Here is a 13,972-nt window from a genome sequence, read left to right as displayed (position 1 = left end):
TCACAGATATAGACTTATGCTCCATAGGACCTTCTTGGAAGGGGCCGTTGTGACAAGGTAAACACCTGACGGAACGTTAACACGCAGGTGGGTCTATTCATACCTGTCGCGTGACCTGCGTGCCCTGCACTGACGCCGACAAAAGTCAAGGGTTATCCGAGCCACCAGGTAACGGGCTGGGGCCAACAGAAGGGGGCAGGCGTCCTTCAACTTTGCAGTTAGACTTATGTTTGAGTCTTCAGTTCCCGGACACAAAGCTAAAGACATCATTCCCTTGAAGACACAGCGTACATGTAGGTTTACTCGAGGAAGGTAGGACATTATTGTTTAAGATCTAGCAGTCCTATCGTCTTTCAAGACGGGAGGAGACCGATGAAATCTAGATAAGGGCTTGTTCACACTTGTTTGTGGGGAAGAAGCTGACAGTGTGCTCTTCTTTGACCAACCGCTATGCAGCCTGATTATCGAACCGACAAATAACTTCTTCTATTCAAATGAAAAAATTCTAATACGCAACCCTTACAGCCTTGAATACAAGCACAAGTTACAATGGGCCTTGACATGGAAAGATCACACAGTAACCGCAGGGAGGGGGGCTGGTAAACTAAGGTGGGTAAACAAAGCACATACAGTATACATTTTATACATGTAGTTCATACACATAGCGGCTACAGAGAGAGGGGCACTTACAAGCAAGGCCTGTTTAACTCTCTGTGATTTCTGTTTGTATAACATGTGTGTTTGTAACTTCCAACATATCCAATGTAGAATATTTGTAACGTGTTTCCATGTCTAGACTGCGTAAAGAACATATTCTTCAGATTAATGTATATGCTATGTTTGTTTGTTTCGTAGCCACATATTTCAACTACATGACGACAGTTAAGCGTGTGACATTAGGTTTTATAGCTGAAATATGATGCAAGACTCAAAAGTATGATGTAAAAGACAACAAATCCCGATATCTATAGAATTATTCGGGTGCCCTATTAAATGTTTAATCTCTCAGCAATTAACAGACTCCATTGAGGGTGTGTTATCAACCTACCGAACATATTTTGACACTGAGGGAGAAAGTACCGACCCTATCCTGCCTTGTACTTATGAACAAGGAACAACAAATACATATTTCATAGGACTTTTGTTGCCCATAGATTGCATTGATTGGGGGGGGGGGGGTAGGTATGTAATGTATGAGGCACGTACGCAGTTGAATATCAGTATCGCTTAAGGGATACTTTGAAGTAATGACCCAAGCCTTTGAGGAATACAATCCACACTTACATGTAGCAATCATAAGTCATAAATAATTTGCAAAATTTCTATGCTGTTAAGCTTTGAATTATGGGATAAATAGTCAATGAATGGCCCCACGTTTGCACTCAGAACAGACAAAAGGTAAGTAACCTGATAAGTAGGCACTGACGTCATGAAAAGGCTAGAGTACAAGATACGTGCTAGCAAGAAATCGTAGATCTCATACCTCCGTTTAACTATGAGTTTTGCTGTTTTATTGCAAGTCTTTGCTGACACTAGTGATGGCACCTCATTATTATGTCAATAACGTCCAAATCTGTTTATTAGCAAGTCAATGCTTACTCATATGCCAAACAAGGCGGCCTTCGCTTTGCCAACACTGCGCCTGTGAAGCAGTGACAACCACCTTATTTGTATGAACGTATTTGGCATAATTTCCTTTCATACTTTGCTAACTAAAGTTAAGATCGATTTTATAGGGTTTTCTGTTGATAATCAACATTTTAAATCAGGTTCATTCTCGAGCTGATGTTCCATTGCCTTGCGCTTGTAAACCTTGCATCCAAATGAATAGACAATCGAACACATTTTTGCGCTGATGTGGTCCACCTTTAACGCCCTATAAGGCCTACCTTTTGTATGGTATTTTGAATATTTTTCTCCAGATTTGCTACATGGTCTTCTGCTGCCGGTGCCAGGACTAGACTGGGGCGCAGACGTCAAACATGGCTGCTCAAGGTAACTATCTGTTGCACAGAATCGGACATTGTTTGATATTCAACATACACAAGTCTAAATCATCAGCCAGGAATTCCTCTACTGGGTAAGCTAACTGACTCCTACTTAGTTATTGGTGATATTTTTCTTAAAGCTTAAAAGTGCTTCACAGCATATAAGATTTCAGTCAATTGTGGCCTTTTCTGTTAAATTCCACTTGTTTGGAGAAAATGATTAGCCTGAGTGTCATCCTGTTTCAGTTCCAGGCTCTGCCTTCACCAAACAAGACAGAGCCTGGAACTGCAAAAGGATGACACTCAGGCTAGAAAATGACCGCCAATAAGGCTATTCTGCCATTTACAATCAAGGTAGATCAGTTTGAGAGCTTCTGGTACAAAAGTTTTGCTGTGACAGTATGTAGCTCTTCTGTTGATTTCCTGTTTCATCCATTGCCTGACTGAAGCTCAATAATTGCTTTTCATCCATGCCTTTTTTCAGTTGACGTTGAGGACTACTTCGAAAAGGTCATTGCCAAAGTAAGTTACAAGTGGGATGACTTGGCCCGGAGACTGGGGCTCAAGCGCGGCGAGATCAAAGCAATCGAAGCTACCCCGGCATTGCGTGACCCCAAAAAGAGGTGCAGGGAAGTGCTTGAAAGGTGGAGAGAAGGAAAGGATAGTGAGGCCACTTTGCAAGTTTTACAACAGGCCCTCATCGAGATGGGTGAGCGGCGGACAGCAGAAAGCTTAGTAGGTGTGTGGGTTTATTTTTTAATCGCCACTATCAAGGACATTCACCACCGTCCTCACCTAGCCGTGCACCTAACCCTGGACACGATGCCCCATGGTGGATTTTGCCCAGTAAACTTAAGATAAGATAAGGATAAAGGTAACGTTACTCACAGGTTCACATTAAAAAATATACTACATTTATCCCCTTCTGTAAGGAATATGTAATCAAAATAACTCTTTTATGAAGTATTTTGATAACGCAACGACATGCACAACAAGCAACGCACGACAGGGTATTTTGCATTTTGACATTTGTTTCGTCTTGCAGATACAGCAGCGCCGCCCAGCGCAAGTGGAGGGAACGACAGTCATCAGATTGGAAGCAGCACTGATGTTCCTTCGTCTCGTCAAGGTAAGAACATAAATGCATGAATATGATGTAAATATTCAAAATTTCAATAACGACAGGGACATGCGCAGCTGGATATGAATAAGGAACGCGACAGAGGTAATTTTGCATGTTGACATTTGTTTCGTATTGCAGGTGCAGCAGCACCACCTATGGGAAGCGGAGGGCATGACAGGCATCCAAAGGCACAGCCATCTCAGAAGACGGTCACGTGTCCACCTGTAGGCGGCGCTGGTGTTCCCATCAGTCATCAAGGTAATCACATGGACACATGCTGTAACTATAGCTTCATACAAACAGCTATATGAGTAAACATCTGTTCATGCTAAGATATAGCTTACCGCTTGAGAACATTGTATATGAAAAGTTTTATTTCGAACATTCACCTGTTCATGCGTGTCTGAAATTCGGCACACATGTCTGCAGGACAGGTGAAGGTAGTCGAAAGTCTTTTTGCCATGTTAGTCCGCCAGCGTATATACAATGTCTCCAAGTATGTACCATTATGATAGTCTTGTAATACCATTTTTTATTTATTATTGACATTGCTTTCCTGCAGGTCATAAATGAATCGGTTACAAATACTCGAACTATAGCCTCATACAAACAGTTACATAAGCAATCTATCTACGCTAAAGCATAAGTCACAGAACATTGTACCAAGAACTGTTTTTATTTCGAACATTCGTCAGTTGCGTACGAACTTTTCCATGACTATTGTGACTTGCAATAAAAAAATCAGCAGCTAATTATTAACTTTAGTTGCATATGCAAAGTGTTTCCGTCACTTAACATTCATCATGTCTGTGCTAATCTTTCTTGTCTAACCTCATAATGTCACAAAAATACCATCTATTTGAATTTCAAAGGGATTCGACAAACCATCAGTCAATATCACAGATTTGGGGGGTGGCATAGCCATTCTTTTTAGACGTTTTAAATTGACACCCCTGCCCACATTTTTACTCTAAAAAATTTAGATGAACCCGATGTAAAGTGGACCACTCAAAAATTACTACGGCCAAAACATGGGCTGTTCTAAGATCCTATCAGTGCAAAATAGAGCTTCCCCAACTTGATCCTATTAAAAATGGACTCTGCAAAATACACGTTAGGTCTAAAATGGCCCAAATCTCCAAATGAATCATTCTGAAGAAAGTGTATGCCAAAAGTGTTAAAAACCTCATATATCATAGACATATATCCTAGATACCCATGCTAAATTTCATGTTATTTTGGTATCAATACCAAGGCAGAGGAATCCAACATATACAATTTTGGTCTAACAATGCCTTGGTCCCAAATCCCAAATATAAATTTTGAAGTGATATATGCGATAAGTGTAAATGCAGTCCTGAGGGCATATGTCCTATATCTTTTAAACTCTTAACTTGCTTCGAACCATTTCCAGGATCTGGAAGCAGGCCTGTCGTGTTGATGCTTAATGACGAGTACGGAACTTCAAAAGGAGGCATATCCACCATCCACCGCCAGATGGGGCGCCTACTGGTTATACATGGAGCACAGGTGTACAGCACAGTCCTACAGGCAACACAGAAGGACAAGGAAGATGCAGCTGCTGATGGTGTGGAGCTGATCTTCCCAAACACATATGAAGGTGATGACAGAAAGCCCATCCTTAATTGGCTGACGTGGGATCACCTGACTCGTTATCCAAACCTGCCGCAAAACATAGACTTCATCGTCGGCCATGTTAACATCACAAGCCGCGCAGCAAGAATGATCAAGAAGGAACGCCTGTCTGACGCCAAACTCGTCCAGGTCACGCACGTGATCCCAGAAGACGTCGCACGCTACAAGAGTGAAGAAAAGGAGTTGGGCATCGGCGACGAGAGAGACAGCATTTTGGCAGACCTACAGGATGCTGATGTGATAGTCTCGGTGGGCCCACTCTTGTATGACTACTACAAACAAGACACAAGGAGGGATGAGAAGGACGGGCATCTAGAGTTTTTGCCTGAGCCCTCTGACATCTTCAAGAACACATCACGGAAATATGTCAACACAAAAAGGAAAGTGGTGTTCTCCAGTGGCAGGGTCAAGGGCGTGGAGATGCTGAAAGGCTATGATCTGCTGGCCAAGGCCATGGGCAAGGTGATGGAACATCTCCCCGACACGACTTTGCGCATCCGTGGCATCACGCCTGAAGATTTCTCAGACAGCAAGGCGATCATCAACGCCAACAAAGGTAGATTCGACTTTGTGCACTTCACCCCCCTGAAGTACGGCAGCCAGGAAGAGCTGTCCAAGGACATGGAAACGGCCGATGTCGTTCTGATGCCGTCTCGTGCAGAGCCATTCGGACTGGTCGGTCTCGAGGCCATCGCTGCAGGGGTGCCCGTCCTGGTCTCCCACAAGTCTGGTCTTGCGAGGTTCTTGCAGACACAAGGATATGAGTTCGACCGCATGATCGTGGAGATCGAAGACGATGATGACGCGGCCGCCCAAACCCTGGCTAAGCGCATCATTCAGATCCTGAAGGATCCTGAAGGCAGGGAGTTTAAAGCCGCCCAAAGTTTGAAGAAGAAACTTCTGGATTCAAACTACTGGGCTGCATCACACAGCAAGTTTCTGGAAATGTTTCGCCTCTAGGTGAAAGAGCGCCTATTAACATATGGCTACTACATGTCTTTAGCTAGCTTAGATACCACAACGTGGCCAGTGGAACTTTAGGACTAGCGAAGTTCAGGGTGGTGTACTACATGTAGGGCTATGAAGTTCTAAGCTGAAGACTCTTGTACATATATGTCCGGACCCTGAACCTTTTGAGCAATATTTTCTGTTAAGTTGGTAACTTTCTGTTCCTGAATCTGGTTTCATCCTGTGCACACTTCATTTCCTGATTTCTTCTTGTTCATGTTCGGGTACAAGGCAACGCCCATAAGCTGGGGTAAAGTGCCTAGGGAGGTGCACTGTGATATTGCTGTGATATCAGGTGTACCTCCTTAGGCGCTTAACTGAGACCCTCCTGGCCTCTTTAGCTGCATCGTCAAATCATGTACACACGGACTGTTTGTTCCTTGGACCAAATACACCATCAAATCGTGTGCACTCCTAGTGTTCCCAAGAACAGCTACGTAATCAAATCATCTGCAGTATAACGTCTCTTACTCTATTTGTTTTGTTTTTTAACAGATCAATATCTACCCTAATCTATTAGTTGTTTGGCTGTAAACACTGGCCAGAATCGGTTTTCACCCGGTGAGGTTTGACAATAATCTGTTTTTATATTAAAGTATAAAACAAGCCTGGATTCTATGATGAGGAAAAGGCTTTATTAGCGAGTTGTACCGCTTCATATAGATGAGTACACTATAGTTGGTGGTTTGGACATTTTGCTATAATAATGATTTTAATCATCACTGACAATGAGATTATGTTTTCATGTTTGCTTGGTTGAGAATCAGAAAAATGTAGCAACTTATGGATTTTCATGATGCTTTGTGTGTGAGGGGTAGGTCTTAGTCTATGGTGGTATATATTAGGTTCTTGTTTAAGAGATCCAGGATTTTTAAGGAATAGAAACCACTGCAAGACGGATGAATCCCATTGCAGCTTTATTTCAAACTGAAGATTGCAAGATTGTGAATCATGTATTATGACAGGCTGACCATGCTGACTCGGTGAAGGTCCTTAAAATAGTAACTGTAATTATAAAAAGAGAGTGGAAGAGTTAATGTACTATTTTTGCACTCGATACCGCAGACAGTTCTGCCTACTGGTATCAGGTTTTGTAATCTTAACAGATTAAAGCCGTTATCTTGGGAAATTCTTTTTGTCTTGTTTCTTCATTGTGCGGAGATAGGTGTTTCCTGTTCCAAAGTCAGATCGACTGGTCAGATAGGATGGATAGTCGTAGATGATGATAATGAGATAATAAAATTTTCATTATCGATAGGGAAATACGGATATGATTCCCCATGCAGCAACTATACACGGTTACGTGTTCCATCCTTTTCAATGATAGTACGAAGTAATCCCTACAGCTTTGGTTAAAAACTTCCCTAAAAACTAAAAACATAAGAGTTCCTGCTCAGTTTCCCTGTTCCAGTTTCCCTGTTCTAAGATATCTTCTCCTTAGCTGTTACAGCGTTCCCCAATCATCAACTAATTAAATTCGGAATTTCTTGTTTGAAATGATAACTAACCTGGTTCCTATTATAGTATCTTAGGGCATGTATAGTTTCTTTTTTCAAACTACTTTTTATTTCAATTTTGTCATTAATTTCCTGCCACATCCTGATGTTATTAACTTGGTGTAGACATATCTAACAAATGAAGGAATTCCAAGTTGAATAGATTTTACAAATTTATTCTCGAATTTTGCAGTCAAGATGAACAATGTAGAAAAAATAAACAATACAGGTAGTTTAATGTAGCTTTTAAAACTAATAATATGAACAGTATAACTTACACATTCAAACAATCATTTAATAATTTGCATTCGTTAAAAGTGATGACCTAAAAAGTTATTGTTCATACATAAAAGGCATTTGATTGAATTCTCTGCAACTGGCAAGAAATCCTTGATAATCTGGCAGAAAGAAATATAATCCTTTATAAGACACCATCTATCACAGAAGGCCCAAAGACACTTCTAACTCCAACTGAACCATGCAATGGTTTCCTGTCCCTTTAACCTCTAATCTGTTTTACTTGAAATCTCCTTCCGTAAATATACAATTACTAAGAGCTCTCTTTATGGACCTCATGATATCATACAGTCACATACAATCCAACACTCCCAAAGTTGTGTCTCTGTATCAAACATCAAAAATATCTAATATCTATAACTGAGGATGGTACTAGCTATAGGCAAGGTCATATCATATCATATCAGGCATAGTATTTTTTTACTTTACTGGAGTCAGTATAAACCCCCATCTATGTTAACAGCAGCTTTGCAGGCAACATGCGATTGGCTGTCCAGACCAGATTGCCAAAGACCACAGGCACCTAGCGGTGGCCGGCTATATTGCATTGAACTTGCAGAAACATTGTTGTCTTAGCACGTCTTAACCTTCTTCCTGCGGACTAACTTTGTAACCAATAACGATTGTGTGCCAAACGGCTACTTCAGTGTGCTGAAGGTTAAAGACAAACATGAGCTCCTTAATGAGGACACAAAGCTGAGATTCAGAAGTCCTTCTGAGATGATGTCTGAAAGAAACATTAGGCTTCGGCATTAAAGAATTTAGCTTTTCTCTCAATGACTTATCAAGCTTTCGTCTTAACACATGTCTTACAGACAAATATGAGCTCCTTAATGCGACACGAAGCAGAGACCTGTGATGATGTCTGAAATCTTCCTTGCACTGTTATAATTCTCATTTTAAATATTTTATTGTTATGCACTCATTCTTTTCTCAGTGCGAACAAATAAACAATAAACAATTGACAACTCCTTCATGAGAAACGAACCTTAAGGACCTCAAAATGCAGGAAATAGTGTTTTGGGGATTAACATTTCAAAACTGAAATGTCCAAGATGTTGAGCGGAAACATTGTTGTCTAGCCAAGTCTTAAGACAAGCATGAGCTCCTTAATGAGAGACGAAGCTGAGACCCAGCAGTCCTTCTGAGATGACGTCGGCCAGCGGCAGGAGTTTGAAGGGCGGGTGCTGGGTGATCTGCCGCGCGTGCGGAACAGAGTCCGTGATCCAGAAGTTTTCGAAGGCGACGTCTGATTGGGTGAAGAGCTTCCAGGAGTCGTGTGGAAAGACCGGGTGAGTCACGTAGGCGCTGATCTTCTCTGCACCCTGGGCTAACAGCACCTGGAACATGCCGCAATAATATAGTGTAAAACGATATACATGTAGTTGAACGGACAGAAAACAACAACCCATCTCTTTCTGTTTTGAATAACTATTGAAGTTCACAGTACCAACACTGTGAAGATTGGCGCCAACCTGAATGTGCTGTTTTTTTCAATGATTAAATAATGTTGTCATCTACCAATTTACGAAACAAATGCACTTTCATGCCAACATCTCTTTTTGGTGCAAGTTTAGGGCAGATTGGGGAAACTGCAACAAAGTAAACAGAAGCAGATCACGGTTGTAAGAGAAGAGGTGCATGTCTGTCTGACCTTGGCACACTCCTTCAGTGTCCCTCCTGTCATCACAAGGTCGTCCACAATAACAACATGGCGGCCTTTGGGGTCACCTGCGGAACAAAACAGAACATTTCTTCAGACGGGACATTTCTTAATTCCAATTTTACAGTGAAGTAAGGTTAAGATTTATCATTGATCAAGATAAGTTTTTGAAGGTTCTGTGTTCTGTTTTTAGTTTGTTAGTTGATTTGTTACTGCAAGGTCAGAGATAAGGAAGGTGAAGGTCAAAGGTGATGACATCTGGTTCTCATTGGCTGATGTTCAAATAAGAATAATTAAGTTGTGAAAATACAAAAAAGCATAGTAAAAGCAGCCAAGCTATTAAAATCTTTATCAAATATTCAATCTGGATGAATGCAATTTTAAATATGCACACAAACACATCTAAGTACTACGTATTCATGCAGTGCTTGCAGTTAGACCAAATCAGCATGCATATGTCTAGTTGATTAATCAAATCACTATCCAACTAGTCTGTGTATTGATTCATTAATTGAATTATCAACCAACTTATGTTTAAGTACTGGTCATGCATTACAGTTTGAATACAACATGTACAAAGAAAATAAATGCATTACAGTTCTTCCAAACCAATACAGCACTACTAGTTAATTGATGAATCATGAAAAAACTTATTAACTAGTTAGTTGATTGACTGATAGTTGATAAATGGATCAATATCTAGTTAGTTGATGGATCGATTAATTACTAGTTAATTGATAGGTTAATGAATAACAGGTTATCAAACGTACCTTCCTTGATGGTGACCTTCCGCTTACCTTCCTTGACCGTCACGTGTCGCTGGTCGTCCTCCCGGACTTTGGTGCAGGTCACGAGCGGAAACCTGTCCTCAAACATCAGGTGGAAACGCTTCCACGCACCCTCGTCTGGGAACGCCACCGCGACTTTGGACTTGTCTGGTAGAAGAAGCAGCTCTCGTTGAATCAAGGGGATCGCACTCTCCAATCTGTGGGGGGGAGAGGAAACAGAAGAAAAGTTGAAATCCAAACTTTGGTGCAGGTCACGAGCGGAAACCTGTCCTCGAACATCAAGTGGAAACGCTTAAACGCACCCTAGTCTGGGAACGCCACGGCAACTTTGGACTTGTCTGGTAGGAGCAGGAGTTCTCTCTGGATCAGTGGGATCGCACTCTCTAGTCTGGTGAGAGAAACAAGGATGAAATCTGGATCACTTAGGCCAGATTCAGATCATGTAATGCAGGCAAGGGCAGGATGTCAAGCAGAAACCTGTCTTCAAAGGTTATATTTCATCATAGGTAGAACACAAGGGTTGTTGTCATGGCAACAGTAGCCATTGTAACAATTGCCACAGTAATAGTTACCATGCTAACCGTAGCCATGTTAACGGTTACCATGGTAACAGTGCTGACCTGGGTATGATGTTGTCTGAGAAGTAGAACCTGAGCGGGAGGGAGTGGATGTCATAGTAACGGTTACCATGGTAACAGTGCTGACCTGGGTATGATGTTGTCTGAGAAGTAGAACCTGAGCGGGAGGGAGTGGATGTCATAGTGACGGTTACCATGGTAACAGTGCTGACCTGGGTATGATGTTGTCTGAGAAGTAGAACCTGAGCGGGAGGGAGTGGATGTCGTAGATCACGACCTTCGTCGGTCCTCTCGCCGTGAGAGGGATCGCAGACAGCAAGGTCGCCAACGTCTGAGAGAGACAAGATTTCAACTTAAAACAGGATAACAAAGTTTTTGGAAAAAAAACAAAGAGTTAAAATGATTCAGTTAGGTATTACGTGAGCCGCAGCAAAGTTACATTGCACTACCACTAGTTCTACCACAGGCTCTATCAATCAAATCCTTGTATGTAAAGAGTGACTGGTGAATGAATATATCTAAATAAGACTGAAGTTGCTTCAGTAAGTAATAACTCTAACATAGGCCACAGACTAGAGGCCACAGACTAGATCATGCATGTGGATACTCGACAAAGGATCAAACCTATTGACACTTCTGCAGAATAAAAAGACTGGTAAAGACAGCACAATGGTATCCTAGCAACAGGGTCGCGACCTTTGCGGTGGCGATCTGCCCCTCGGTGTCGACCCGTTCCATGGTTCCCGTGGGGAAGTACGGTAGGATGACCGTGAAGGAGCGCGCCAGGTATCTGCAACAACATGGTCGGAAAGTATCAGGTTACTCTCCAAGCAGAGGAGTGGGTCCGGCAGGTTCTTGACGTGTTTTTAGGCGTTTTTGTCGGGCTTTCTACTTTGTCATGGTTTCTTTCTATCTTTAACCCAAGATAGAAAGAAACCATGACAAAGTAGAAAGCCCGACAAAAACGCCTAAAAACACGTCAAGAACCTGCCGGACCCACTCCTCTGCTTGGAGAGTAGTATCAGGTTACTAATTTGCACATTATACACTAATAACAAGCTGGCGATATTAGGTACAAATACACTGGTGTAACATCTCATGCATCATAACCTCAGAGTCTATACAATGTAGTTAAAGTAGGATCACTGTGAACAGGCGTCTGCAACAATAAGGCTTAGAAGTACATGTATAAGGAAGATGTGCACATACACACAAACACATACATACGCCCACACACACAAACACTTACACACACACACACACACACAAACACATACATACGCCCACACACACACACAAACACTTACACACACACACACACACATACACATACATACGCGCGCACACACACACACAAACATACGCGCACACACACACACACACACACACACACACACATACATACGCGCGCACACACACACACACACACAAACACATACATACGCGCACACACACACACACACACATACATACGCGCACACACACACACACACACATACGCGCACACACACACACACACACACACACACAAACACATACATACGCGCACACACACACACACACACAAACACATAAATACATGCGCACACACACTTACATACACATGTATGATGTACATTGTACATGAGGTAAAGCTATTTCATACAGTAATTTGAAAGGCTACAATTCTGTTCCTTACTTGGGAACTGCATACAGGACAGACAGCTGTTCAAAGATGACATCAGGAGAGTGAAAACTGGCCAGGAACACAACTGGGGAAAAACAAACAAATCAGTCCCTAAGACAATTGCAGATTGCACATTGAATGAAAAGTACAGACAAGGTGAATGTTAGCCTGAGTTTACACAATCTCTCACTTGCCAAGGTTAATGACCTTTTAGGGTTCGGTATCCGTCGGCTGGCTGCTAGGAGCGTGATTTTAGTCAGGCTAATGAAAGAGACTGTGTGTTGATATGCTATGGGACAGTTCACTGTGTTACTGATCAAACTCACCGTCCCTGTCCGGAGCTGCACTTGTCTTTTGGAAGGGACGTAAATGGGGGTCCCGTGTTCGAGGAGGTGCCTCGAGAACGTTACAACAGCCTCGTTACTCACATGGGTACCTACTGGCTGTAATATTACAACCTGGTATATCATATACTCACCGTCCCTGCTGACACACTCCTTCACGTTGTCGATGAACAGGTTCGGGAAGTCGTCGGGAAATTTGCCCCATCGAATCGTCCTCTTGACTTGTACTGACTGGACCTGGGTTTGTTTCTGAAGGAATGAAAATGAAGATAAACATTATATAAACACTCTCACCAGCAAGTTGATCATCATTTTTTCCCGGAGTTGTTCATGTTATGTTGTTAGATCTGCACGTAAAAGAACCCAACACACCTATCGAGAAAAGTAGGCCTAGGGGTGACCTCCGGCGTGCTTGGCCAAAAATGTGAAGCCGTTTTCCACAACCACTAGCTACCTAAAGAAAGCGTCATACTTCACTTGAATCGAGGATGACGATGATGATGATGAACTGATGAAAGCACAGCTGGAAAAAAAATCAAGGGGGAGGGGGGCACACAAGATTGTGCTAGAAGTAGTGACTTGTGGGGTACCGGTGTTGAACGTGTAAGAATGCTGCATAGCAGAATCACACCCATAACTAGAGACGAGAAGGACACAGTATATGTTGTTCTGCTGATGAACATCACCCCCCTCCCCCAAAGATGACGGCCCAAAAAAGTACTTCCGGGTTTTGGATCTTAGAAAACGAGTGTGATTGTGAGGTCGACCTTGCCAATATAAAGCACCATAATCTGCCTGAAACATGACTTACCATCTGTGATACCTGTAGACTTTTCACAACACGATCAGATGACTGGGAAATTCCTAAAACATGTCATTTTTTCTGGAAACAAACAAGTAAACAACAACAACAACTGTCCCAAACTCACCCCAGTCTGGACCAGCTGCCGACACTTCTCCGCCACATCGTCCGCCAGCGCCTCCATGGACGGGTGGGCGAACAGCAGAACGTCGTCCTTCACCTGGGCCATGGCTGTTGTTGTTGTTTGCTGTTGTTGTTGTCGTGACGTGGTCTCTTGGTGCTGGGTTTCACTTGCCTCAGAGTCGAATCTGTATTGCTTGCGTGTTGCTGGAAGTGTTTCTACAAGTAGGAGAACGCATCGACCTAGTCTGTGCGTAATCTCTAGGATCCTCTAGCGATGTACCGAAAGAAGGCTTCTCTACTCTAAACTTTGAACTCTCTGGGCAAGACTGCCCCGCCTACCTGGGAACGAGACGGAGGGAATGCTGGGGACGAGAGTGAAACTTCCTGGGAACGAGACGTGACACTCTGGGGCCGAGATCTGCGCGCAGGGCAGGCTGGGT

The 13,972-nt window shown here is 42.7% G+C and overlaps 2 protein-coding genes across 3 annotated transcripts; one reads left to right on the top strand and one right to left on the bottom strand.

Moving 5' to 3' along the window:
* The first annotated feature begins 141 nt into the window (after positions 1–141).
* On the top strand, positions 142–6,904 carry LOC136424402 (uncharacterized). Its single transcript, XM_066412991.1, has 6 exons — positions 142–312; positions 1,923–1,995; positions 2,473–2,727; positions 3,034–3,117; positions 3,250–3,369; positions 4,526–6,904. Exons 2-6 carry the CDS (start codon positions 1,983–1,985, stop codon positions 5,725–5,727), a joined length of 1,674 nt encoding a protein of 557 aa, XP_066269088.1. The 5' UTR covers positions 142–312; positions 1,923–1,982; the 3' UTR covers positions 5,728–6,904.
* Positions 6,905–7,431: 527 nt separating this feature from the next.
* On the bottom strand, positions 7,432–13,918 carry LOC136424466 (uncharacterized). 2 transcript variants are annotated; one of them, XM_066413073.1, is made up of 8 exons: positions 13,537–13,918; positions 12,742–12,856; positions 12,276–12,348; positions 11,294–11,387; positions 10,810–10,928; positions 10,029–10,216; positions 9,223–9,299; positions 7,432–8,908 (listed from the first exon to the last, which is right to left on the bottom strand). In XM_066413073.1, the coding sequence occupies exons 1-8, from the start codon at positions 13,636–13,638 to the stop codon at positions 8,678–8,680; spliced, it is 999 nt and encodes a 332-aa protein (XP_066269170.1). In that variant the 5' UTR covers positions 13,639–13,918; the 3' UTR covers positions 7,432–8,677. The 2 variants fall into 2 exon arrangements, with proteins under 2 accessions (XP_066269170.1, XP_066269169.1); XM_066413072.1 differs by having other exon boundaries at positions 10,002–10,216; positions 13,537–13,906.
* Between the last annotated feature and the right edge of the window lie 54 nt (positions 13,919–13,972).

The sequence above is a fragment of the Branchiostoma lanceolatum genome, chromosome 18, assembly GCF_035083965.1.
Source record: "Branchiostoma lanceolatum isolate klBraLanc5 chromosome 18, klBraLanc5.hap2, whole genome shotgun sequence".
Taxonomy (NCBI): domain Eukaryota; kingdom Metazoa; phylum Chordata; class Leptocardii; order Amphioxiformes; family Branchiostomatidae; genus Branchiostoma; species Branchiostoma lanceolatum.
This window is presented reverse-complemented; position numbering and strand designations above follow the sequence as displayed.

What these genes read in the sequence shown, in the direction of transcription:
- LOC136424402 (XM_066412991.1), top strand. An exon ending in GACAGCAGAAAGCTTAGTAG is followed by an intron (nt 2,728 to 3,033) that starts GTGTGTGGGTTT and finishes TTCGTCTTGCAG; the next exon opens with ATACAGCAGCGCCGCCCAGC. An exon ending in TGTTCCTTCGTCTCGTCAAG is followed by an intron (nt 3,118 to 3,249) that starts GTAAGAACATAA and finishes TTCGTATTGCAG; the next exon opens with GTGCAGCAGCACCACCTATG.
- LOC136424466 (XM_066413072.1), bottom strand. Translation starts at nt 13,638, where the DNA reads ATGGCCCAGGTGAAGGACGACGTTCTGCTGTTCGCCCACCCGTCCATG. An exon ending in GGAGTGTGTCAGCAGGGACG is followed by an intron (nt 12,349 to 12,741) that starts GTGAGTATATGA and finishes GTTTTTCCCCAG; the next exon opens with TTGTGTTCCTGGCCAGTTTT. An exon ending in GAAGGTCACCATCAAGGAAG is followed by an intron (nt 9,300 to 10,001) that starts GTACGTTTGATA and finishes TTTGTTCCGCAG; the next exon opens with GTGACCCCAAAGGCCGCCAT.